We start from the raw sequence: 26,861 nt of genomic DNA on the forward strand, positions 1-26,861 counted from the left end.
CTTTTAGCCCTCTCATTTGAAGGTGTGAGGTTACAAGAAGCATTTGTGCCCTGTTTCAATTGAGGCGAACCTTAAAACCAACCTAGTCCACTGAGATATTAGATAAACAGGATTTTCTAATAGATTAACATTCTGATAAATATGTCTGATATCCTCTTGACCTGATGTGTGGAAGAAAAACTAATAGTGAATATGTGTTCCCTAATCTAATGTGTTACCGCATCCTGGCTACGCTATTGTTGAGGATGCAGTGAAGGTATATTTGAACCTGAACTATTATTGAAAACTCCTCTCACACTCAAGGTGCTTATAAACTTGGCCAACCATGAGGTCTGGGAGAAGTGGTTTTCAGCTGGTGTTTTGCATGTGCTGACAGGGATAAAAAACTAAAACAAAAGAAAACAATGAAAAAATGTCATTGTTAAATGGTATAAAAAAAATACATCTCATCGTTTAATTATGCTTAGTTAGCTTAGTAGCTTATAAACTTGGATGGAAAAATGTTTTTGTTGCTGATGTTAAAAAAGTGACTCCATTGCAAATTTATTGGACATTTACAGATGGTAAAAGCTAGCCAAATTAGGCAGAGTTACTTGACATGCCCTCGGTGTCAAGTGCTTGACTTCACGAAAAGCATTGGGGAAAAAACTATGCAAACCCCAACATCATTAAATACAGACCCACAGTGTGTTGTGTGCAGTGAATTGTTGGCTACCGAGAACTTGAAACCATCAAAACAATTCTGCTACTTTGTTGGGTTGCTGCTTGATAAATGTCCAAATCTGGGTCCTGCAGCTATGCCATATTGAGAACCACTGTACTAGAAATTCATCCCCTGTGGGACTACTTTCCTGAATCAGACTGCACCAATGAGAATTCAATGAAGAAAAAGATTTGTTGAAGTTGTGTTGAGCTTCTTAATAATGCACTGCCTAACAAACCAGTGATTAAAACCTTCACCTGCAATTCATTTTGATTGTCCACCATGGTGGATTAACCAAAGTAAACAGCAGCCAAAAAAAAAAAAAAAACTCCATGTTCCATTTTTGAGTGTCATATAGAAGAGGATATCAAAAATAGCTTGTGCAAGTAATGGATATTTTATTTTATAATGCTTAAGTTTTTCTGTATACATAAAATATCTAAATACTGTATAAACTATCATATATTGCTAATATCCCAAAACATTTAATTATCTGTAAATTTAATGCACTGTGGTTAAAAAGCGGTTAACTTTTTTACGTGGCTGACACTCCCTCTGAGTTTACAAAAAAGTTAACAGCTTAAGTCATTTGTGGATTAATGCTTATTGGAGACGCGAACCGTTTCAAACGATTCAGTTCGATTTGGTGAACTGGTTCAAGAAGATCCGGTTACATCGAGTGATTCGTTCGCGAACCGGATACCATACACTGCAGTGAACGCGCTAACAACAGACACGGAAGAGAAGACAATGCTGAATAAAGTCATATATTTTGCTATTTTTGGACCAAAATGTATTTGCGATGCTCCAAAAAATTCTAACTGACCCTCTGATGTCACATGGACTACTTTGATGATGTTTTTCTTACCTTTCTGGACATGGACAGTATACCGTACACACAGCTTCAATGGAGGGACTGAGAGCTCTCGGACTAAATCTAAAATATCTTAAACTGTGTTCCGAAGATAAACGGAGGTCTTACAGGTTTGGAACGACATGAGGGTGAGTTATTAATTACATAATTGTAATATTTGGGTGAACTAACTCTTTAACTACACAAACAAGCTACAGTGTTTGAGGGCAGGTCAAGATATTTGTGGAAGGGTTATTGCAGCCAGCATAGAACATAGGCGGGAATTATGCAAATGTATTACCCCGTGACCTCCATTCAGAGTCGATTTTTTCTTTTGGGAGACCATAACTTTATTTAATGTGCACTTTCGGCTATACAACTCATACAGCTACATTACACGCTGCATGAAAGGCAATATTCGAAATGGCATAATAGGGGCATTTTAATTAAAGTTTATAGCACTAGAGCAACTGGATTTAAAGTAGCTTAGGTTTACTGTAAAACTAAGTCAAGGATAAACTAAAAACAAGGAGAATGTAATGGAATAAATGTACCCTTATTTTTAAGGTGTTGAAAGTGTGATGCAACTTAGGTTGTAGATAAAACTTGATTTATTTCGGGATATGGTTTAATCCTTCTTGATTCAGCCACTCTGAGAGATGAATACCTGAACTTTTCCCCCTACAGAGATTGAGAAAACATGCTGATGCCAGAGTGAACAATGAGGCAGGAGATGGAGAGAAAGAAGGACTCACCGAGGATCTGTATGTTGGTTCCAGGCGGGGACAGGTGCTGCTGGATGGTCTCATAGAAAGTGGCCTCACACATCAGCAGGACTGTCACACTGACCCACACCCACACCAGCCACGACATCCCAACACTCCTCTGAAGACACACAGAGAGAGGTCAGTAACTCACACACTGGCTTTTCATCTCTCACGTCTATTCATTCCTACCTAAGTGCTGTGAATGCCGTGAGGTGCATTCAGACCTGACATTTATAATTAAATCTGAGAAGAAAAATATATATATATTTTATATATATATATATGTATATTGCAAGTTTGAGAGAACCTGACAGAACTTCCTCACACTATAAAAAAATATTAGGAATTTGTCAATTAAGCGATCATTTGAGTATGTTTTACAAGAAATTGCTATTTCAGTTTTTATACTTTATTATTTCACATTTGATTCAGTGTTGCTTTCGAATTCTTTGTAATTGTTTGTGAAATGTACCAGCAATTTCTTTGAGAGAAATTGATTATATACAACGATTTTTTTTTTTGAGTGCAGAGAAAATCTTGCAGATCCAGTCTTCATGCAGACCAACTTGCTTTCAGCCTGTTAGTGTGTTTATTAGGCCATTTAGAGATGAAAGTGCCAGTCAGTTTCTTTTCCTCAGCCACCCTACAGTCTGTCTCCATCCTTGAGTCTCCAATTGTCTATTCATATTCATAAATTAGAGTTATGACTAGGCAGTCACATTTTCTTCAGCTATCCACATAGCATGTACTGAAATTGAATGTCAGACGATAAAACTATAAAAACGTCTGCAGACGAGCCAGCCATTCGGTCTTATGGCATATGCTTCATAATGTAGGCTATAATAATAGTGTTAGATCAGATGAAGGTATTCATGCTGATCTTACAGTGCACTCCTTTTTCACAGATAAAAAAACTAGCATTTTTTATGCATCAAGGTAAAAACCTTTTGTATTTGTTTTCTGAACATTACTATTGCATCAGCTGCATGCTGATACTTGGTAAAGAGAAAAACAAAGCTGAAACAACTACTATACCTGTATCATTCAGGGACAGCCGCGGAGAACTCAACACTTTGTCCTCAATCCATCCATTGTGAGGTGTCCAGATATCCCCGTGTCCAGGTATTGTTGTCTTGTAGAAACTCTCAGTTCTTCTGTCTTCTCACTTTGAAGCCTGTAGCTGAAATCAGGGACACTGTAGGACAAACGAACAGCGAAAGAGAGAAAGCGCTATGATTTAAGCACAGCAAACCCGCTCATCTAACACTGGAATCGCCTCTTCCCTCCTCTGAGCCACAGAGATGATTTTCCGCCTCACGTTTAAACACTGAAGGGCGGTACTCTCTTCCTCCTTCCCTCTTTCTTGCTCTCTCTCCCTCTCTCTCTCTCGCTTTAATCTCCCATTTCATCTCTATCTCTCTTACATACTTTCTCTCTGTCTCTTTCTCTTAGTCCCTCACTTCATCTTTCTCTTCCTCCCTCCTTTGCATGTAATAATTTTTCCCGATACACAAGAGCTCCTTGCTTCAAGCTATACATGATCTCTCATCTAAAACCTGCATTGATCTAGCAGTCACTGGAAACTGGGAAATGACGCTGGGCATTTGTATCTTATTATCGTTCCAGTAGGTTATGGTGAACTTTTTTTTTCTTGAGTAACCCAAATCCCCCCTTCAAGCAGTATTCAATATTTTGTTCACTTAACACGCAAACAGATTGTGGTTGTGATCTCGGTATCTCTCTGGTTTTTAAGCCACTCTATCCTCAGCTTGTAATTGAGCTTCAGACCTTGATAGACATGGAGTCACTTGCTTGTCACCAACATAATGCTTAAAGGGATAGTTCACCCAATAATAAAAATTCTGTTATCATTTACCTAATGTCATTCCAAACCTGTAGGAGTTGCTTTCTTATGTTAAACATAAAAGAAGATATTTTGAAGATTGCTGGTAATCAAACAGTTGGTGGTTGCCCCTGACTTCCATAGTATTTTTTTTCCTACTTTGGAAGTCAATGGCAACCACCAACTGTTTGATTACCAGCAATCTTCAAAATATCTTCTTTTATGTTTAACATAAGAAAGCAACAAAAGGTTTGGAACGACATCAGGGACATCAATTTTCATTTTTGGGCAAACTGTGCCTTTAAGCTTTAGATTTTAGGACTTGCTGATTGTGTCACAGTTGTGTACAGTATGTTGTCTATAGCCTGGTTCAGTTTAAAGAAAAATAAAAAACAATTAGCAATTTTGAAGGGACAAGCATGAAGTGCAGAAAGTCTAAATCAATTTGAACTTACAGATTTGTTTTGGAAATTGCCTAATTCTTTTAAAAGGCAATAAATCTTTAATACAATTATATGTAAAACACACAAAGTTTTATGGGGCTTCTTCTGTGGTATATTTTACATAGTATTTTTTTCTAATTGGTTATAATTGCAAACAGCATTACAAATACAAGTACTTTTTATATTTTTTAGGTTTTATGTACAACGTTTCATTTTAATTGTAATATATATATATGTATGTGTGTGTGTTTATATATATATATATATATATATATATATATATATATATATATATATATATATATATATATATATATATATATATATATATATATATATATATATATATATGATATTATTTACATATATTTATTCGACTATTTAATAGATTATTATATTACTATATATAATTAAAAAATTATTAGATCAGAATTATTGGTCACACCTTGTTTTACTGTCCAAATTTCGCTATTAACAAACCATTAACTGTGACTTTTGCCTCAATAAACTCCTAATTAATAGTTAGCAAGGTAGGTGATAAGTTTAGTTATTGGGTAGGATTAGGGATGTAGAATATGGTCATGCAGAATATGTGCTTTATATGTACTAATAAACTGCTAATATGTTAATAATAGGCATGCTAATAAGCAACTTGTTAATAATTGGTCCCCATACTAAAATGTTACCAAATTATTAGTCCATTTCGTAAACATGAGCAAAGAAGGCTGTTAAAATACATTCTTTATCCATTTGATCATTCATTAAAAAAAAATTACAAACATCAAACCTTTCATTGAATTAAAATATACTTTGGTCACACTTATTGGTCCCATTTTATTCAATACTTTTTGCAAGTTCTATTTGCCAAAATGACAGCTCTGAGTCTTCTATAATGCCTGATGAGGTTGGAGATCGAAGATCATTCTTCCATGCAGAATATTTTGAGGTCCTCCAAATGCCAAGGTCAATGTTGGTGTTTCTCCTCTTCAGTTCACCCCACTCATTATCTATAGGGTTCAGGTCAGGGTACTGGGACGGCCTTGGCAGAACCTTCATTTTGTGCTCAGTGATCAATTTTTGTGTTAATTTTGATGTTTGTTGATTGTTTTTGGTTCATTGTCCTGATGAAAGATTCATGGCCCATTGTAAGATTCAGTCAGGTTTTATCTGCTTTTATCTGTTGGTATTTGATAGAATCCATGATTCCATGTATTTGAGTAAGATGTCCAGGACCTCTGGCAGAAAAATAGGCTCACAACATTAAAAATCCATTAGTGTATTAAATTGTGGGTACTTTTTTATCCTTTAGTATCCTTTTAAACCCATATCGTGTGTGCTAAAAAGCTCTTTTTTTATCAGACCACAGAACCCAGGAAACGTAATTTTTTTCTTGAAACCCTCCCAAGCAACTTGGGGTGATTTATTGTAGGTGCTTTTTTCTGCCCTTAAGCCTAAACTAATTTGTCCAATTATCCAACTCTGATCCTTGGATAGTCTTTGGCCACTCAGACTATCCTCTCACTCTGGACAATATAGACTCATATAGACACACACACACATAAAAAATGTACACTTTTTAGAAAGGTGGGGCATAGAGGAGCAACAATGATGTACATTATGTGGAAAATAACTTGTTTTTTTTTATTTAAACCGCATAAACACATTGCTTTACACCAAATACACAAAATAATTTTTTTAAGCAATGTCGTATGACCCATTTAAGGTATAAACTGTATATATGACTGCATGGGGCAATGATCAGCATTACCTTTTGATGTTTGGTCTTCAGAGAATTATGCATAGAAAAAGACATTGGCCTAAACTTAGACTTTAAGCTATGCAAAAAAACGTAATGCAAGGGAGGGGCCATACCATGGCCACCCCTAACTGCATCAGCCAATCAAAATGCTGGTTCTGAAAGGTGCCAACTTGCAAATCCTTTTTTCTCAGGAAAGATTAAAAGGCTCTCTTCAAGACATAGAAGTGTACTAAGCTGTTGTTGTCTATTGCAGTGCTAAGCTGTTGTTTTACTACTGAGAAATGAAGTGAAGTTTTGCATGAAGTGAATTTTTTGGAGTATTGGAAACTGCAACAGCAAAAACGACCCCAAGCTTAGTTCCCCCCACCTCCTGCAACAACTTCAGAATTGCCTCATCAGCAATCCTTTTTCCTGTGTCTACCAGGTTGTCTGGATCTTCTGTACAGACTTATTAACCTTCACCTTTATGCTCCTCCGTTTGCGTGTTTCCAGACCAAGGACGTTCTCGGTGTGACCAAACTATTTATTAATATTTAAGCCCAAAGCCATTACACTGATGATGCTACTCAAATAAAAAATCACAACATTTTGATGCCCCGTGTGAGGCTATAATTGATTGAAATCACTACAATTCCAAAACATATCCAGTAGCTTTCAAGCCTGCAATGCTAATTTTTGGTTTAAACTAAACTCATGGACATAATTTTGTACTTGTCTTTGACACCTCTACACCACATTATTCCATACCTCTTAATATGTTCAGATTTTATCACTGTTCATCAACAATTTACAGTGGTCTTGTCAGATTTTCTGAAGAGGTCTGAGCAAAATGTAGGGAATATTACTTTCTTACAGTGATTTTTTTAAGGGTCTTATATACAATATCATCTATTTCTAGTTCTAGTTCATTGTGTTTCTAACTCATTTTTTATTTAGTTTTTGGGCTTGTTTTACGTAATGACGTGTAACTCAAAAAAAAGGAAAGTGTCATGACATACAGCCAAGTATGGTGCCTGGGGAGCAGTTGGGGGTTCAGTGCCTTGCTCAAGGGCACCTCAGTCGTGGTATTGAGGGTGGAGAGAGTGCTCTACATTAACTCCCCCCACCTACAATCCCTGTCAGCCTGAGACTTGAACTCACAATCTTTAGATTATGAGTCCAAATCTCTAACCATTAGGCCACAACTTCCCACAAGTTGAGTGCTGTTGCTTGGATTTTATATCATACAAAAGGTGTGTGTTTTTGGTGAAGGGTTGTGATCAGCATGATATGTATAAGGTGTTTATGAGGAAATTTGCTTTTCTGTGCACTAATTAAAAGAAAATATGTTGCTTTTTATGCTATGAATTTTGTGATGAATTGAAGTGTGATTTAAATTACATTTCTTCAGTTTAATTAAAAAACTTTATTAGAATTAACTAACCAGCATTAAACAGAAAGATAATTTAAACTATGTTCTGAAATCTCTGGACTTTTAAACTGCTAGAGAGGTCTTTATGAAGGTTTATTCTGAGCTTGAGTGATTTTAGGAAGATAAACCCAGTGAGATAATACAGCATAAACATCTCTCCTGATTCCCTTGTTGCCCTCAGTCTATGGGATGTGTTTAGAGAGACAAAGCACCAGGATATAGTCGAGGGAATACAGGATCAGCAGGTAATTCTTTGGGTAACACTGCAATAAAGACATTTCAGCAAAACCAGGGGACCATGTAAGAAAAATCCCAGAAGCAACAGTTTTGAGGAAACTAGAGAGCTAGAGGTGTTGAGGGAGAAAAAAAAGAAAGAAAAAAAAAAACAGAAATGTGCTTTGGTACTGATAAAGCAGGATTTTCATAATGAGCTCTGTGTAACTTTCAAATATTTACTCCTTTTGGGGTGTGATTGATGTGGATTTTAACAAAAGGGAAATCAAAGGAAATGCGTATGTCAATACTTCCGCAGCTTGTGTGAGAATTGAATGTCAGTTTTATGAGAATATTTCTGTATGGAATGGAATTAGATTGAAACTCATTATCTCATGAGTACAAATCTCTCTACTCTGATTCTTTCTAATGGCTGACAGTAACATTTCACAGTGAGCCTGCCAGATATACTATCTCATTTCTAATACAGTCTGTCTCTCAGCCGGTTCTCCCATCAGTGACTTCTCCTACCTGGCCTGAAGAGATTACTAATGACAGCAGAAAAAACACACACACACACACACACACACAGCTTCTCTCTTTTCTCCAAACGTCCTTGCTGTGCATATGCTCTATTATAGAGTATTAGAGAGTATATTTTTAATTGTATGCCAGGGATTTGCATTGCATGTGCATTTGTATTTCATTGGACCCGTCAAAGTTATCCATCTAAATCCAGTCCTCTCAATAGATTTGCTTTTTTATTTTCATTAGGAAAGCGGGACGGCAGGTGAATTTAAATGGACAGTTTCGGTGTAGGTGTCTCTGATATGACATGATGAAAAGTCTGATTAAATATCTCATATCTGCACGTTGTGTCTGACTGAGCATGTTTGGGTCAAGAGGGCACTCTTTAATAATTTAACATGTTTTAATATCTTTTCTGAGAGAAATGTGGCTCACGACTTTCTGCAGCATAAAAATGCAGTGTTCATGAACTCAGGACCTCTGTCAAACAGCATTATGAACGACATAAAGCAGATCTGAGAAGTGCTCTAGCCGCATGACGTGTGAGACAAGAATCCTGTAACTGTGTGAGAATGTGGTGCAGTGTGCAATGTGCAGATGTTGTCAGCAGTAATGTGTGAGAACCAAGAAGCTGAAGGTGATCTGAAAAGCATGATGTTCTTTTTTATGAGCTCCAGGCATCTGGCACCTGCTCTGATCTCTCAATGGAGGGATAGATGCCCTGTGGGCCTCACACACACTTCCACACACTCATCTGACCACATTGCACATCTCAGTGACAAGTGGTGTCTAAGAACAGATGAAAGGGACTTGATGTACAATGAGGAAGATGGAAGAGGCTTGGGGGGAGAGGACTTGAGGAGTAGTGATGTGCCAAGGGCATGTATGTGATGGATGATGGATGGGATGAGTTTTTGGAGTGATTGTCAATGGCCATTTTAGCCGGTACTGGCTACAGATAATCCTCAGTACCATGGACTGAGGCAGCCTTCGTTCAGCACTGCTGTTGAGTGGACAGCTCCCGCATGCATACATGCAAGGAACAACTACAGTAGACCCTCAGCTCATTTGAGGAGAGATAGCAAGTGTGAGCATATGCTTTACATTAATAAGTATTGCACTTTGTCCTTTGCTGGTGTTCCCACAGGCAATGAATAAGAATATGGTTCCACAGAAGAAATGGAGCGCAATGAATCCTACTCAGTCGGGTGAATGACAAATAGGAGGGTCCATGATAAAGAAAACAAAAAAAAATACTTACAAGTATACTCTTTATATTCAATTTGTTTTGAAAAAAATTTTTCAAGAAAGGTAAAAATCTAGTGGCGTAACCATCAGATAAAAGTATAATATATATTGTTTTTCACTTTATTTGCAAGTGTATATTCTAATCAAAATATTTTTCAATGTAAAACATATTTTATATTCCACATGACATTTTACAATCTGAACACAATTTTTTTTATAAAAAGCTTAAATTAAATGATATTCTAAAAGACTTATTGACCTTGATTATAATTTTATATATTTTTATAGTTTTATGTTATTTCTGCATTTCTTATGGCTTGTTTTTCCATGAATTAATAAGCAGGGCCCGGTTCCCCGATAACGTTCACTCTTAGCGCACTAAGAAGACATTGAAAGATATATCTTACCAAAGTTGTTGATGTTTCTAAGTGTGTTCCCCGAAGTGTCCTTTAGGAAGCTTCTTAACATGCTGCCTCTTACGTCCGACGTTACAAGAGCGCTGTCCAAAGTCAGGGTGCTGAATTAGTTGGCATCGATTGCTCATGAATCGATTTTCCACTTCACATGAAGGTGCATTACAGCGTTAAGAAAGACAACACGTTCTATGCAAATGAAACATTCCTCAAATTATTACAGTAACATTTATTTTAACATAGTTTAAGTTATCAGTAGAATATAGACTATAAATTAAATTATCAAATGGTCAGTAATATGTTCACACGATAGGCTATGTTGTGACGGTTTGACGAACCGGGTACCCCTCGCTAATCATCCACCCTCCTTATCCCGTTGTGCCGCTTTTTGACATGGGTTTAACGACTTATGAAAATTATATAATACACTTTTATATTAATGGTAAGGTACTTTACAATCAGAATTGATTGGCAAGCAGCTGCAGTTACTTCTGTTTAATGCGATATTGATTGCAATTGGTTTATGTTTTTAATAAAAAACAACCTATCTACAATGAACAGAGAGAGAGAGAATTAGATACAAAATATGCTGCAACGTAAACAAGGGCACCAAGCTTCTCGTCAGGGAACTTGAAGTTTTGCTGGACCTTGCCACCAAGTCGAAGATCACACTCCTATGGTCCACTATAACCTGCATGTTTATGGTCGCGTATCCCTTTCGCGATATTTCCTCCCGATCAATCACTGATGGATTGGCGATAGGGATGAGTGTGCCATCCACCAGGATGTAATCCCCGGCATGGCGCAGAAGGGCGTTGGTGACTGTGTGGACACACCTCCACACCGAGGTCTTGATTAGGCCGTAGCCCTCTCCCACGACCTCGATGAATCTCTCTGTAGCAAAATAAATAAATAAATAATAATAATAATAATAATAATAAAAAAGTAGCGCTGGGCTTCAGGGCTTAAAGCAGAATTCCGCCGCGTTAGACTGGCAAGCGCAGGTCTGGGAAGGTCCAGCTGCTCCACAATGAGTTGTCTTGGGAGGGTATTGTTTTTAATAAAGCCACGTCAGGCAAAATGTCAAAAGGGCTTAAGTTTTGCCGAATAAAAAAACTGACATGGACTAAACGGCTCCGAGTCCGGCTCCGTCTTTGATTCAATACAAGAACACGTTGGATCGCTGCCATAGTTGGTCGCTTACTGGACACCACCATGATTACCCATTTAAAGATCTTAGCCATTTAGAGCCAAATTGTTTGCCAGATTTTAATTATAAAAAAATTGATTGCCAATTCGCTTTAATTACATTACGAAAAAGCCTAGGCTAATTACCACCTTATTAGTTTTGTAACCACATAAAGTCAACTTCATAAATAGGCCTGTATCCATTGCGAACATAATTTATTATGAGTCTTAAAAAAATAACAGAAAATCATTGTTGAGCCACAAAATTGTCAACATACCATAGTTTGACTTGTACTTCGCTGCGCTGGTTTCTAAAGACTGCTGTACAGTAGCGTCATGAGCTCAAATAACGCTAAGAGAGAGCTACGAATGGTCCAGACCAACCTTACGAAAGTGTGACTTACAGAAGATATACTTAGCGTACGAACGTGTCGGGAACCGTGCCATACGGTTAAGAGAGAGGTTAAGGAATAGGTTAAGAACTACTTAGCGATAAGAACGTTTTGGGGAACCGGGCCCTGATCTATTTGTAAAAACTATTCAAAGTTTGGGCTCTTTAAAGACATTAATATTTTTAATTAGCAAGGATCCATTAAATGAATGAAGTGACAGTAAAAACAATTATAATGTTACCAAAGGTTTCTGTTTCAAATAAATGCTGTTCTTTTATTCTGTTCATCAAAGCATCCTGAAAAAAAATATGAATGAAGTATCGTTTACACAAAAATATTAAGCTGCATTTAATAGTTGCTGTTTTCATCATTGATAATAAATCACAATGCTGAGGACTAATTTGATTAAAAATCCTGCCAAACATTTGCTCTGTAGTATATATACATAAAAATCCATTTTGATTCAGAAATAAGGACATGTTCATCATAGCAGAGGGATATTCAAGTTAAATTATGAATAAATAAATAAAGGCTCTATGTCATTGACCCAATCACAGTGCTGAGGGTAAAGCAGCAGGATCTCACATCTGCTCCACCTCTTGTTCAATCATGCCTTAGAGTCAAAATTTATCTCATCCTGTCCTGTTACAAAAAGAGTTTTCCAGTTCATATCACGTCACACCGCATTGCTTCATCCTCGCCACTAGTCTCTCAATTGCTGTCATCTTTGACTGGCCCAGATAATGTGCTTTAACGGACGGTCCACAATGGATACCCTTATTTCAAAGCATTTGAATGCGCAGAGCACTTATTTTGGAATTAATGGACCTAGGTGCTCCATTTCAGCTGAAAGACAGAAGCAGGCAGATGGAATGGAATATGACTGTAGAGGTTCTGTCCAGAATGCTGATGAACATCTCCAGAGAGTGCATCTGCTCCAGTTTCTGGCCTTCGCTGCACACTTATGGAACCTTAAATCAGACGTCCAGTCAGTCATATTCTCGTGGAATATCACTTTTTGTGGAAAGCATACTGTATGTTTATGAATAATTCTCTATGTAATGTTATTCATGTGCAGACTAAAAGTGAGTAGATAAGGACTTTTCTCATGTCACATTGAGGATAGCTTTAAGAATGATATTTGTTCCACCATGTGGTGTCCTTTGAGGTTTACTCACAGCTTTACCCTCTCGCTTGGATTCGCATCTAAATGGGTTTTGAGAGGGCTGTGAAAGTGAAAGTCACAAAGTGATTTGAGCGTGTAAGAGGTCTAAGTGACATTTTAAGGTCACATGGAGTGGACACGGACACTCTGACACTGTTTGGCATAGATGTTTCGATGAGGTTATCAGACTGGAAGTGATGCTTGCCCTGAGATTGAAATGGAGTCTTTATTATTCAGGCTAAGGGATTTTTTAAACCTCTTAATGAAAGTGCATTTAAGTGTTCAATAATAATAAAATGCACTCGGGAAAATTATTGTGTGCAGAAGTAAAAACAGCAGACAAAATGTGGTACTTTATAGTGAATAGGTTTGAACTTGAATATATTAAACTTACACTACATTTGTATTCAATTCAAGTCTGTAGAAATGAAAGTTCTTTTTTTCTTTCTGCATTGTTATTGTAGACATTTTTTGTCAAGTTTAGAGGTTTGTTTTGTGAAGCATTCAGCTCATCTTCTTAAAATGATTCATTCATGTTAAGTCTAAAGATCTGTGTGTGGACGTCTTATTTCTTAAACCTTCTATCGTTCAAAAGCTTGGGGTTGATAAGGGTTTTTAATGTTTTTTAAAGAAGGCTCTTATAGATTTATTTGATGAAAATGCTATTTAAAATAACAGTTTTCTGCTATATTTTTTACATTTATTCCTGTAATGGCAAAGCTGAATTAACAGTCATTACTCATGTTATATCCTTCAGAAATCATTCTAAAATGCTGATTTGCTGCTCAAGAAACATTTCTTACTATTATCAATGTTGAAACTCGCTGTGCTGCTTAATACTTTTGTGGAAACCATGATAATTTTTCCCCTCAGGATTTTTAGATTAATTTATTTGGGATAGATTTTTTTTTTAACATTATAAATGTCTTCATTGTCACTTACAATCAGTTTAATGCATCCTTGCTGAATAATAATATTAATTTCTTTAAAAACAAATCTTACCTTGTAAATGGTATTAAATGGTATTGTATTTTAAGGTCATGTTGTATCACAGTTTAAACAAAATGATTTTATGCATTTATGCATTTGAACAGTGTGTTAAAGGAAATCGTATCTTGTACAACAGTTCAATGTTTTTATATCGTTATTTTAAATGCCACTGTACATTTTAATGTATTTTTTAAGTTGTCATTTTTAAACTGTCATTGAAATATGCTAAAACGTTTTTTCCTGATTTTTACTCGAATTTTACTCGAATTTTACTTGCAATTTAATTCAGTTTTTTATGTCTAAGGAACTTGCATTGCTTTAAACTCAGTGGTGACTGTTGTATCAACAGCTTTACCTTGTCAGCGATGCATAAACTTGCGGATACCTGATTAATTCAGATACATCTCTTTCTGTGGCAGCGGCACAATGGCATTCTAAGTGTAAATGTCAAGGTGCTGCAGAATAAAGCTTCAGTCAATTTCTTTCACAAGACTGGTTGAAATGGCTGAGTTCTTTGCTTGGTGTCTGAGGCTTTCATTCCTGACACAAAGCACCTAGCTAGAGCAGACGGCACACTTCTTTCTCACATCGACGAGGTTCTCTAATAACATGTGTCTAATGGCTGAAATCGTCTCTGTATTAATTCATGTTAAAGGATCACTGGTGGACAAATTAGATTGGGGTGTTTGTATCTCATCACTGATCGAAGTTGACCTATCCCCTGGTTTTCCTAGTCTAAAACAGATGTATTGGTGTGATTGTGTCTTGTGGAATGAGGGGCGAAGGACATTAGCATGGAAAGAGCAGAGGCACACGGTGATGGACAGATCTTGCACTGGGCCTGTCAGTGGAACATGCCTGCAGGGACAAGCAAATGCAGAATAGCATACTCTCTTTTAACACACACCAATTTACCAACTCCATTTTGGGAGGAAGAAGTGTCATTCTCCTAACACAAACTACAGAGTGGCAAAGATAAGACCAGAGAAGATAACTGTTTTAGGAGGGCTTATTGCATCTGGCAATTCAGAGAATTATTTCTAAACACATTATAAATGTGTTGCTGAAAACACGTTACAAAGACCATAAACTATGCTCGGAATTGTGGAGTTAGATGGTTAAACAGTTTTTCACCATTTCAAAAACCAGTTTTTCACCAGTCCAGAAACCATGTCTCAGTCCCCTAATCCTATTATAACTAGAATCAGTGGTTCGCCAGCGAGTTACTGTCATTACCGTTAATTACTACAGCCTACAATTTGCTAGCTATAGCTATGCCTTCATCACGTAAATGCATATTACCAAACATGTAAGCCTGTGTAAATCCAGTTAAGCTGCTAGAAGGAGCATTCATTCAGGCCGTAGCAGTATTTGGCAGTTGAGAGAGGCAGCTTTCCTGTGAGTGGGCGTGGTTTCACCACAGACAGAAGACACGCCCCCAGCATTTTAGAGAGCAGGGTATACTGCTTACTTTCTCAAGATTTCAATACCTTATTTTATTTACTTGACATTTATTAAAACATTTTAACAATGTAACAACTATTTTCTATTTTAATATACTATAAAAAGACATTTATTTCTGTAATGGCAAAGCTGACTTTTCAGCAGCTGTTTCTCTAGTCTTCAGTGTGCTCAATTATTATTATTATCATCATGAGTCGTGAAAAGTTTTTGCTGCTTAATATTTTCGAGGAAACAAATTTTTTTAGTTAGGATTCTTTGCACTGCACAGCATTTATCTGAAATATTTTTATTTAAAAAAAATATGTCACATTATGAATGTCTATACTATCACATGAATACAGTGCATTACATTTTTACATATATAAACAATAGAAAATCGTTATTTTAAATTGTAATATTTTACAATTTTACTGTTTTTGCTGTTTTTATCAAATTAATGTAGACTTGTTTATTATAAGAGACCTCTTTCAAAAAAAAAAAAAAATTATTCCAAATTTTTGGCTGCCAATGTAAATCTGACCAAACTTAAAGAAAACATTTTGACATTATGTGACGCTTGAACAAGAATCTAATGAGTATTTTCTCCTAGATCTTGTTTTCATAGTCTAAAATGTTTTCGATTTGGAGTGTTTTACAGTCCTAAAAGAGTGTGCTATTTTTTTAATCTCGCGTTATGTTTTTCAGCTTACATTCCTTCTTCCCTTATGTGAGTAACACAAAATTGGTGGATATGAGCCCTGAAATTGCATGCTCTGCCTGTGATGAAAGGAGATTGCTTGCCTAGCATGCCAGTTGAGGAAAACCAGCTTGCACGACAAACGCAGTTGTCAGGGGAACATTTTTCATCCTCAACTAGGGTTGCGTGAGTCAGGTTTATTACTTTTGGGAAACAGGGTCCTGCCTTTATCTTCCTGAAAAGACTCATAATTGTTGCCCTGTAAATTTACGGTGCATTGCTGCTGAAGGCAGAGCGCCGAGAGGCTGCCCCGTAATGCCCCATTGATAGATACGTGCCATCATCATTCAGTTGATAAGTCTGCAATTTTTCATAGAAACTGTTCAGCAGAGGTCTTTTGAGAGACGTTTCCCTCTTTTGTTCTTGGTGTGTGAGTGTGTGTTTGAGTAATTAGTGAGAGCAATTCAGCCTTCAAGATCAAAGTGAGAGCTGTGTTACTTACTAGAGGTATTCTGAAAGGTCCATTAAACCCTTTGGATGGATCTGATTCATTTAATTTTTTGCAGAATATTATTTGTAAAAACTTCTTCAAAAACAAAATCTTTTTTTGTTTTTTTTAGACCAAACACTCAGACTCATGTTTATTATGCATCATTATATATTTGGCTTTAAGTTCAATCCTACTTCTGCCTCCAATATTTAAACTAAATATTTTAATGACTAACCATTAATTATCCAAGTCTGCTGCTACAGTACATTATGCTGTGTATACATTTCCCACGTTAAAATGGATACAATTATTCTAACTTTGTGACTTTTAAAGGTCATTTAGATGTTGTTTTTAAATTTTAAAATACTTTATATTATTCTAGCTTAATGTTTATTGTCATATATAAGGTGTATTGTCATATATTGTCTTATTAGACTGCTGTATTGTGGGTTTTGGGAAAACTATTTGAAAACTGTTGATATAATTAAGTCATTTTCTTATTTATTTTATCAAGTCAAGTCACTTTTATTTATATTGCTTATAATGGTATACGATACAGAATGTTTCACAGCAGCATGACAGCAATAAACAGGAAAATAACAGATTTGATGATGCAAACTTCATCAAATATTAGACGAATTCAAATTCAAGTGTCATTATTCAGCTCAAGTTAGTTCAGTATTGATTCAGTATAGTTCAGTAACTAAAGTTTGTCAATTATGAAACAAGTTCATTTAAGCTTTAAACAGCTTCCCAGAAGACATAATACCATTGCTATTTAGCTTGAGTCAGTTCAAATGTATACAGTAAAATATAGTTATGTATTTTTTCTTTATTTTTACTTCTGCTGAATGCCACTAATTGCACAGAAATCACACATTTCAGCCTTATTTAATTGTGGTTCTTCATTTAGAGACACTTTTTATACATAAAATGCATTGACAGTTCCCTGTTTATATTCTAGAAATAATTAATATTAAGTGTGTTTGAATGGGAAATGTTTACAGTAAATATAGTTGGAAATCTCATCAGGTAAGCAGACAGAATCACAAATATTTAAAATGTGCACATATAACCATAGCACAGTACATGTTACATCAATACATGTTAACTCATGTCAACCAGTTTCACAGGTAAACATGATTTCTTTGAGTGTCTTTGAGGAAATAGCAGGAAGTAATACCAGCATCTGTAGAGCTCTATTCACACATAGCTCAATTCAGCAAAATATTTGTTGCGTGAGTTGTTAAGTTGCTTCTGGCACTACAGCATCACTTCTGTGGATTCCCACTGGTAGCAACTTAACACCTCAAGTAAAAAAAAAAAAAAAAAAAATTCCTGAGCTTAACTCTGAGCTTCACATTCTCTTTAGTGTCATTATTGTAAATATGTTTCCTGTTCATTTATAGACACTGAGGGATGAGCGGAAATTACAGTATGTGGGAAATCTGCAGCACAGCATGGTACATTGTCACTGTTCAAAAGATTTAAGTTAGTAAAAAAATTTTGGTAGGCAATGAATACTTTTTTTCCAGCCATTCATTGATTTTACTCAAAAGTAACAGTAAAGACATATTCTTACAATTTCAGTAAATGCTGTTCTTTTGAACTTCTTCAAAAAATACTGAAAAAAATGTATCATAATCCGCTGGAACGCCACTCTCTGGGGAACGTGCATATGACAGTTATTGGATGCCGTAGATTACAGTTTATAAAGTTTTACATTTGGATATTTTTCTTACACAAATGCATCATTTTGCTTCAGAAGGCCTTTATTGGCCCCCAGTTTGGATTACTTTTTTTGATGGATGGATGCACTTTTTTGGGGCTTCAAAATCTCAACCACCATTCACTGCCATTACAAAGCTTGGAAAAACCAGGACATCTTTAAATATTACTCACTTTGCGTTTACCTGGAAAAAAAAAATGACGTAAACACCAAGGATGGCTGGAGGATGACTAAATCTGGGTCATTTTCATTTTTTGGGTGATTCATCCCTTTAAGCAGTAAAACTGTTTCAACATTGATGATGAGAAGAAATTTTTCTTAAGCCACAAATCAGCATATTAGAAAGATTTTTTTAAGGATCATGTGTCACTGAAGACTGGACGAGTGCTGAAAATTCAGCATTTACATCACAGGAATAAATTAAATTTTAAAATATATTAAAATTGAAAGCAGTTCAATATTTTACAATATTACTGTTTAACTGTATTTTGATTAAATAATGCAGCATTGGTGAGCATGAGATTTTCAAAAACATAATTTTACCAACCCTCAAACTATTGAACTGTAGTTTATGTTGAATAATGAATAGTATCCTGCTAAAAGGCATAACAGTGAGCAGGATATTGGGTCATCTACTCTGAACCGAACCTGAAAACTTAAACATCTTAAATATTAGATTGCCATTTTCAAACTATGTGAGACTCTAAAACAATTTTTATTTTTGTTTTTTGCTTTGAAGGACTACCACAGAAAACGGCATGAAGTACATTGAAGGATGACTGATCTATGAACATTTTACTGAACTTTGGTTGCAGCCACAGCAGACTGGAGTTTTTTCTATATAAATTGAGCCCTCTATGAGTGATACAGTTAAGAAACAGCTACCTCATGGCAGGAGTTTTCAAAGTAAAAATATTAAAAACAGCAAGATAATGACCTCTCCGAACTGTACTTTGTTTAAGACCATCACAATTACATTAGCACTGAATAGAAAAATGGGAGCCCTTTATCTTTAATTATCCCTTTAGTTGAGTGGATCATTCCACCAGCCAGATTGTTTAGGACTCGATTAGGATCTCGGCCAAGACATTAGCTGCAAATATGGACCTGTTTCACCTGGAGACCTGGGCTCATTATCTCATAACTGCATCCAAGTTCCTTTTTATTACATTGTTTTACAAAACCAAGGGCATGTTCTTCGTCTTTTAGACGTCATTAAATTCACTTCTGTCCAGCTTCTTGTGAACCTGCCTTTCAAAGAGTGAGAGGACAGGCATTCATTTCATAGTTCAGTGCTCGGTTAGGGGCGATAGCTCTCCGGATGCCTCTGTCTGTCTTCATTCAGTGTTATGAATTCAGAGCAGTCCTGTAACATGGTCTAATGTTCTATTCATACTCTTAAATGCAGGTCCACGCAGCCTCATCATCTCATAGCCAGCGATGACACAACCCGGATGACATGCACTGTTGCTCAGGTGAGTTTTTCTATTAAAGAGAGTGTCCATGAAGTCCATACATTGAATAATGAAGGAGAAGGGACCTGAAATATCATCCGTCTAACTACATCATTCACGTCACACAGTACTGGTTGCAAATTTGACGTACAAACTTTGCCCTATATTGGCTACCTATGATCCCATTAGAAACAATGCAACATTGAATGATAAATGAGGTAATTTCAGACTGTGTATGATTTCCAACAAGAAGAGCCAATTTGACAAAGAAGATAGGAGATAGGAGAGCAAATCTGTCCCCTCTCATCAAAATGATTCATTCACTGAAGAACACTTGAAATGTGTAAAAATCATCCTGTTTCCACAGAGCCGGCTGTTCAGTTCAGGGACGAGGCCAGATATGTTTAAGTGGGTGGGCCTACATAAAACTGGGTGGGCAAAGTGTAGCATATGAAAACTGCATATCAAATTGCCAACAGAAAATACAGCACAAAGATTCAATACACAATATTACTAAAGTATTGTTTAAATTCATTTTAATTTCAACATTTACTAATACATTATTAAAATTAAAAGTTTTATCTGTTAACCGTACCAGAGCTAACGAAAAGTTGAAATTGTATTAGTCAACAAAGATTAATTAATACTATCCCAAATGTATTTCTCATTTTTAATGTTAGTTAAGCATTGCCAAACGTTAAATAAAGTTTACTGTATGTAAAGCATTACTTTAGACGATGGAGCTTCATAGATGATCTCATAATCAAATATCTCAGTTCGCATTTAAAGTAGAGTAAATATCGAGGACTGCAGAAATGAGCGCAGCTGCAAATATGCACTTCATTGTGAAGAAGAGTATCTAGCACAATGTTTATTTTTTTCTTACCACAAAGAACGCATCTATTTAGCGGATCAAACACTGTACCTATGGTAATATGGTTTAAACACGTTTGGCTCAGAAGTTTCTAATCTATAAAGCCATCACCCGCTGGTCTGGTTTCATATGTAGGCAGTCCGGAGTCAGTGCTAAGACTAACATTTCATTTGGAAAATCCAATATATACTTTTTAAATTCTGAATGAGGTTTGTTTCGCTATTTTCAAATTCAACTTTCAAATTTAACACTATTTTCAAATACTCACGTCCTCACGTCATTAACATAATTGTGGGTGGGACTAACATAAACTGGCCAATCATTGTTTTGACAAGCACCTATAAGCACCTATCCACCTTTTTCCTGACGTAAAAATGGCCGTCGCCATTTGTAAATTCTATGGGTCTAGCTTCCGGTCTCATTTGCGTCCAGCTATTTTTAGCTGTTACAAAACAGTTTGTTTTGCTGCTTGATATTGACAATTCATGCGTCCTGTCATATTATTTTAATCTGTTATCTTGATTAAGAACACACTGGTTTGTACTGCAAACAGTTTTACTGTTTACTGCATGTTGTTGTTCTTTTCGTTATTTACCTATAGCAACTAATGAAACGGAAACGTCTCACCCATAGGCTTACTTTCATGTTGAGGAAAAAGGAGGATAGGAAGAGGGAAAATTAATAAACTGCCTGTAATTTACCATAAAAACTCACGTTAAATATATTTTAAAGCACATATATGAAGTTTTATTGAAACTATACATTTATAATTATTATCTTTTGATAAATAACTTACATCTGGAAAATTACCAGCTTCTCATTGGGTGGGCCACAGCTGAAAATGGGTGGGACATTGCCCACCAGAAGCTTCGCCACTGGTTCAGTTTCGTGTAACTGATTGAATAGTTACAATTTCAGAAATAGGTTTCATGTAGGAGAACATCTTTTTTTGTAATCAAAATGTTTTGAGGGCAAATGCATGTTAAAATTACAGAAGACTTCAAATTCATGTTATTGCCCTCTATTTACTTTAACATATGTATTGTATTATTATTTTGGTTTTACTGTGACAGAGGAAATGCAAAAGTACCTTGAATGACACTTTTGTAATCGCAAATGATACCTTGTATCTTGAAATTGAATTGTTACTTTGAATTGTAAAAAGTACTTGCACTTTGCAACGGTGTACAGTAACACAATTTACGGTATAATACTGTACTGCATGTACTAGTGTATTACTAGCTTAAAAAAAGCAGAATTCATTATGTTTGGTTTAACTATTTCAAACATGTAACTTAAAACATGATATATAAACAAATAAAAATCTACAGGTTAACCAAATGCTTTGTTAATTAACCATTAAGATAATTTGGATTCAGTGATGGTCAAATTAAAATAAATGAGAACTTTAAAGTTGCAAAATAACGAAAGTAGTGAGAGATTCAATATTGTGATGTACATTTAAGTAAAACTAAATATCAGAAACTCTTTTTAAAAGTAGGGAGGAGACTTGGTTTTATGTGTCAGTTATTATTTGGATGCCAACTTTTATTTTCATGCTGCAAATAATAACACGCAGTGTTCTCCCAGCAGTTGTTTCAGGGCAGTTGTAGTAAGCCTACACTTGTGTTTGTGTCTCTCATATTAGCCTTAAGTATACTGATGGCTGTTTTGAGGCTTACTGGCGTGTCCTGTATCAGATTCATCTCAGACTCTTTTGCATAGTTGAGCTTCTGGTTGAATAGATTTCAATATATTAAACTTGATTGGACACACAAGTGTTATAAACTAGAGCAAAAGTGTTTTATATTCACCTGCAGGTTTTCGTGCCGGTCTCTAAGGAGATCATCAATGCCATTCAATATTATTATGAGTTTTGTTTCAGTTGACGTGTGAAAAGATGTGTAAAAGCAGTTTGATAGAAAAGGTGTGGCAGACAGAGAGATGCATAGATAATTAAATGGTTCTCTGAAACACATTGAATAATGAAACACACAAACACTAAAGAGTACAAATGTGCTGAAATGTGATTCAAGATCACCCTCCATTCCCAGTTGAGTAACTAATTAATCAGCGATGTGTCTTTGATATGAATCATGTAGACAGGTTTGAAAAATCCCCATATAAACTGTACTTCAGTTATGATATTAGTCTCTGCATAATTTACCCTGAACTTTGGGAAGGGGGGGTTTGGTATGCCAGAGTGGCGTTGTATAACAGACCAGCCGTAATGCATTTAATAGCTACTCTTACAGCCTGAGTTTCTTGCTCTCAAGGGGAAGTTTGAGAGAACAGCACCCTGCTGAAGGAATGGAAAGCGGCTGAGTTTGACTCTCCTTTGGGCTCTCTACATGAAACTGCTTTGCTGATGAAGTCTCGCTGACTACATCCCAGACTATCACGATGCTTGCGTACTGTGGTAATGATGTCTTTGAAATACTAAGCAACTGGAGTCAGGCTGCCATGAATGGATAAAGACAGTTCGTGCTCCATGGCACTGATTCACAGCTGGGGATGACTATTTGTAAGCTCTATGATTTGGCTCAAAAAAAAAAAAAAGAGTAAAAAACTTTAGCAGTTTCTGAAATTAATGCAATTTTAACTTTTACTGCAAGCTAGCAACACACATTTAGACATTTTATGCTGATATGTTCTCGTTAACAATGCTATTATTTTCAGTGTTCATTTTCCAGATGCATATGGTAATTAAATGGACAGATGGAGACTCATACTGATTTTTTAAATGTAGAAGGCCTTGGGAGGCCTTATTTAGCATGTTTAAAATGCAACATATAAGCATGCGACATTATCCTGTAGATCAAACAGTCCACTATGCTGCAATGTCAATGTCATGGGATTGATTTCCAAGGAAGATGTGAACTTCATATCATGAATGCAGCATAAGTCACTTTAGATAAGAGTCTTTCAAATCCATAAATGTAATCTAGAGTCATATCAAAAGAGCATATATGTTCAACAAAGATGCTTTATGTAAATAGAGTGATGGACATTTTCGAAACACTGCTTCCTGTAGCTTTAAAAGCCTTATGAATCTTTTGGTTTGAATCAGTGTTCAAACATGGCCAAGTCATGTGTTTTTATGCAAACTAGGCTTCTGTGCTTTTTTGCTTCTGTTTTTTCTATGTCTTTTTTTTTCCTCCTGTTTCTCTCTTTTCCCCACTTTCTCTCAAAGCCAAAAGTGAATTGCATCTAAAGCTGGCATCTCTCTCCCAGTGGACCTGTCACCGGTGTGGCTGCCAGTCCACCATGTTAAAGTTAGCATGAAACGAAAATTGCAGTAGTCTTTTCTTCCCTATATTGATGTATATCTGAGTGAAACGGCTACTCAAACGAGGGAGTGACTTGATTTGTCAATTGAAAATAGATTGATTGGATCATTGTCATTTGCTAATTGCTGCAATCTCATATGAGTGACAAGTTGCCGGAAGAGAAGGATTATTGTCCTGCCATCTCATCGGTGCACATGTCATCAGGGATGAGATGTTGTGTGAGGGGAAGGGGAAGTTAATGTTAATTAAAGATTATAAGGGCATATGGATTAAAAAAATAATAATTACACAGATAAATAAAAAAAAACATTGCAGATACCTTAAAAAAATAATGCATACAGATATATTATTTATAATAAACACTGCAGTAATCAATAAAAAAGAATGATGTACAAGGATAAGGCATTTATAATAAACTGCAATATTTCACAAAAAAATAATGTACACTAATCATTTATAATAATTACTGCGATATTTGATAAAAAAATAATGATGTGCATGAATAAATAATTTATAATAAAACACTTGCAATAGTCTATAATGAAAAGAAAACGAATTGTTTATTGTGATTTCATGGTGACTTTAATAGAGATTTGAGCCATACACAGATCAGCTATAAAAATAATGATGTACATGGATAAATCATTTTCAATAAACTACAATATTCCATAAAAAATCAGAATTGTTCATTTTGATTTAACGGTGACTTTAAAGGATTAGTTCTTCCAAAAATTAAGAAAATGTACTCGCCCTCAGGCCAGCCAAGATGTAGATGAGTTTGTCTCTTCATTTGAACAGTTTTGGAGAAATTTACCATTAAATTGCTCACCAGTGTATTCTCTGCAGTGAATGGGTGCCGTCAGAATGAGAGTCCAAACAGCTGTTAAAAACATCACAAAAATCCACAAGTGGTCCACATCACTCCAGTCCATCAAATAATGCATTGTGAAGTTAAAAGCATGTTTGTAAGAAACCAATCCATCATTAAGGTGTTTTAACTTTAAAACGTTGTTTCTTGATCCATAATCCATAAAAAACGCTTCCTCCAGTGAAAAAAAAAAATCCATTCTCTGTTGTCCTCTTACTTCAAAATCCACTGACATATTTATAAAGAACTGTTTCAAACTGGAGCAATGTTATGGATGAAGGACTAGTATTTTAGCCCTGAAGCAATGGTTGGACTCTCATTCTGACGGCACCCATTCACTGCAGAGTAAGTGAAGTAATGCTACTAAGTATTTCCAAATCTGACGAGACAAACTCATCTGCATCATGGATGGCCCGAGGATGAGTACATTTTCAGCAAATATTCATTTTTAGGTGAACTATTCCTTTGATAGAAATTTGAGCCTCACACAAATCAGATAAGATCCTCCAAATGAGAAAATAAGAAGTGAAATTAATTAATGTTCTCACCCAGTTTGAAATGCTTTTGTAATTGCAGTGACCTGATAACACTATTTCTATGATTTCATCCACATTGCCGCGTCTGAAAGTAGGTTGTAAAGAAATTACACCCACCATGGCACAGTTGTGACGGGGATCCCTTTAGAGATCATTCTGCCATGTTAAGGAGAATCTTACTTCAGATGCAAAGCTTTTTCCGCAGCGGGATTGTGAGGATGTCAGTCTCTGACCGTCGTGAGAGGCTGTTACTGTGTTCTGATTAAATCGGATAACCTCTATCAGCTTTATGGTCATGCTACAATGAAGCGCTGGATGAGGTCAGAAGTCAGTGTGTGTTGCTAAAGGAGTGATGGATCTTCATCACACTCTCAAAGCTATGATTACAGGCTGTTTCAAAGGCCATCCAGAAACATAACTGGCTCTTAATGGTGCACTGTATGCCCAGTAAATATAAAATGAATCCCATTGCTGGCAACATACTGTATATGTACAGAGTGGTAAAGCCACCAAAGGTGATTCTTCATCTGGCCCGTGTATGTTTGTTATCGACATCCAAGTTTACAAAAGGCTGTATAGAACATGCGTGTCATAACAGACATGATTAATAGCTTTATTTGAGCATACGCTTTTAAAGACTGAATGTCGTGGGAATATCTGTTCTGCCGAGGCCTGCTGTGTTGATTTGTTTTCTCTAGCATGGGCAGCATTAGTGGATTCCCTCCTCTTTTCTCGAACCCTCAAGTGGGCACAAATACACATACAGATACAGGATTACTGTCCCTCAGCACAAAGACTGCTACTGTAGCCTGCGCTCAACAGATAAAACCAACACAATGCCTCTAATAGGTCCCAGAAAGACACTGCATCCAATGTTTCAGACAAATGTATTTGTTTTCATGAAGGATAAGATGTAAATGAACAGTGTCAGGCTGGGTTACGGTATTGTTGGATGTGAAAGGTATTGTAAATGTGGGATTGAGTGATAATGCTCATATTCAAACCAGCCAATGGTCCTACACATGTAATATCATTTGGGACTCTTTAGATTTAATGACTGGGAATCATCCTTTCACTGTTTCTTTAGTGTGTGCAGTTGTCTCTTGAAGATTTGTTGGGTGTTTTTCTTGAGTTTCCCTGAAGTTTTGTTTGTTATTCTTGCTTTTGGAGGCGGGATCCTGTTGTCCTAGCATTCTCACTGCAGTATTCTCTGGAGATTAAGGATTGAGCGTCTCAGTGGGACGTCGCTGTGCTGTTTAATTACAGACACCCAATCCTGAAAGCTGTTTCTGCTCATGTGTTTTCTAATGACTCTCCAAGTATAATTCTTCTGTCACATTTTTTATTATCCTAAAAATAAGCTTAATTTTCTCCATGCAGTATATATACATTATCATACAATACAGACGTTTCTTACAGTCACAAAGGCTTTACAAAAATACAGTAAAAATAGCAATATTGTGAAATATAATTATAACAGCTTTCTATTGTGATATATTTTAAAATGTCATTTATTCCTGTGATCCAAAGCTGAAGTTTCAGCATCGTTACTCCAGTCTTCAGT

General features: G+C 36.0%; 2 protein-coding genes across 5 annotated transcripts in view; both read right to left on the reverse strand.

Moving 5' to 3' along the window:
- Positions 1–3,497, reverse strand: part of LOC132129193 (chemokine-like protein TAFA-1) — a 57,979-nt gene extending 54,482 nt beyond the window's left edge. For all 3 annotated transcript variants that reach the window (XM_059540696.1, XM_059540694.1, XM_059540695.1), the window contains exons 1-2: positions 3,359–3,497; positions 2,312–2,441 (exon numbers count right to left, since the gene is read on the reverse strand). In XM_059540696.1, coding sequence (XP_059396679.1) covers positions 2,312–2,441; positions 3,359–3,367 — 139 coding nt within the window. In that variant the 5' untranslated portion in view covers positions 3,368–3,497. The remainder of the gene's footprint in view (positions 1–2,311; positions 2,442–3,358) is intronic.
- LOC132129192 (3-hydroxyacyl-CoA dehydrogenase type-2-like) overlaps positions 2,312–26,861 on the reverse strand; it is a 32,641-nt gene continuing 8,091 nt past the window's right edge. Inside the window, exons 6-7 of one of the 2 annotated variants that reach the window (XR_009428449.1) lie at positions 3,359–3,518; positions 2,312–2,441 (exon numbers count right to left, since the gene is read on the reverse strand). Coding sequence is in view for 1 of the 2 variants with exons in the window: in XM_059540693.1 (XP_059396676.1) it covers positions 17,793–17,854 (62 nt within the window). In the remaining variant the exon portion in view is untranslated. Of the gene's footprint in view, positions 2,442–3,358; positions 3,519–17,067; positions 17,855–26,861 lie in introns of those variants that run through there. The other variant, XM_059540693.1, reaches the window with a different exon arrangement.

This window comes from Carassius carassius, chromosome 46 (assembly GCF_963082965.1).
Source record: "Carassius carassius chromosome 46, fCarCar2.1, whole genome shotgun sequence".
NCBI classification, from domain to species: Eukaryota; Metazoa; Chordata; class Actinopteri; order Cypriniformes; family Cyprinidae; genus Carassius; species Carassius carassius.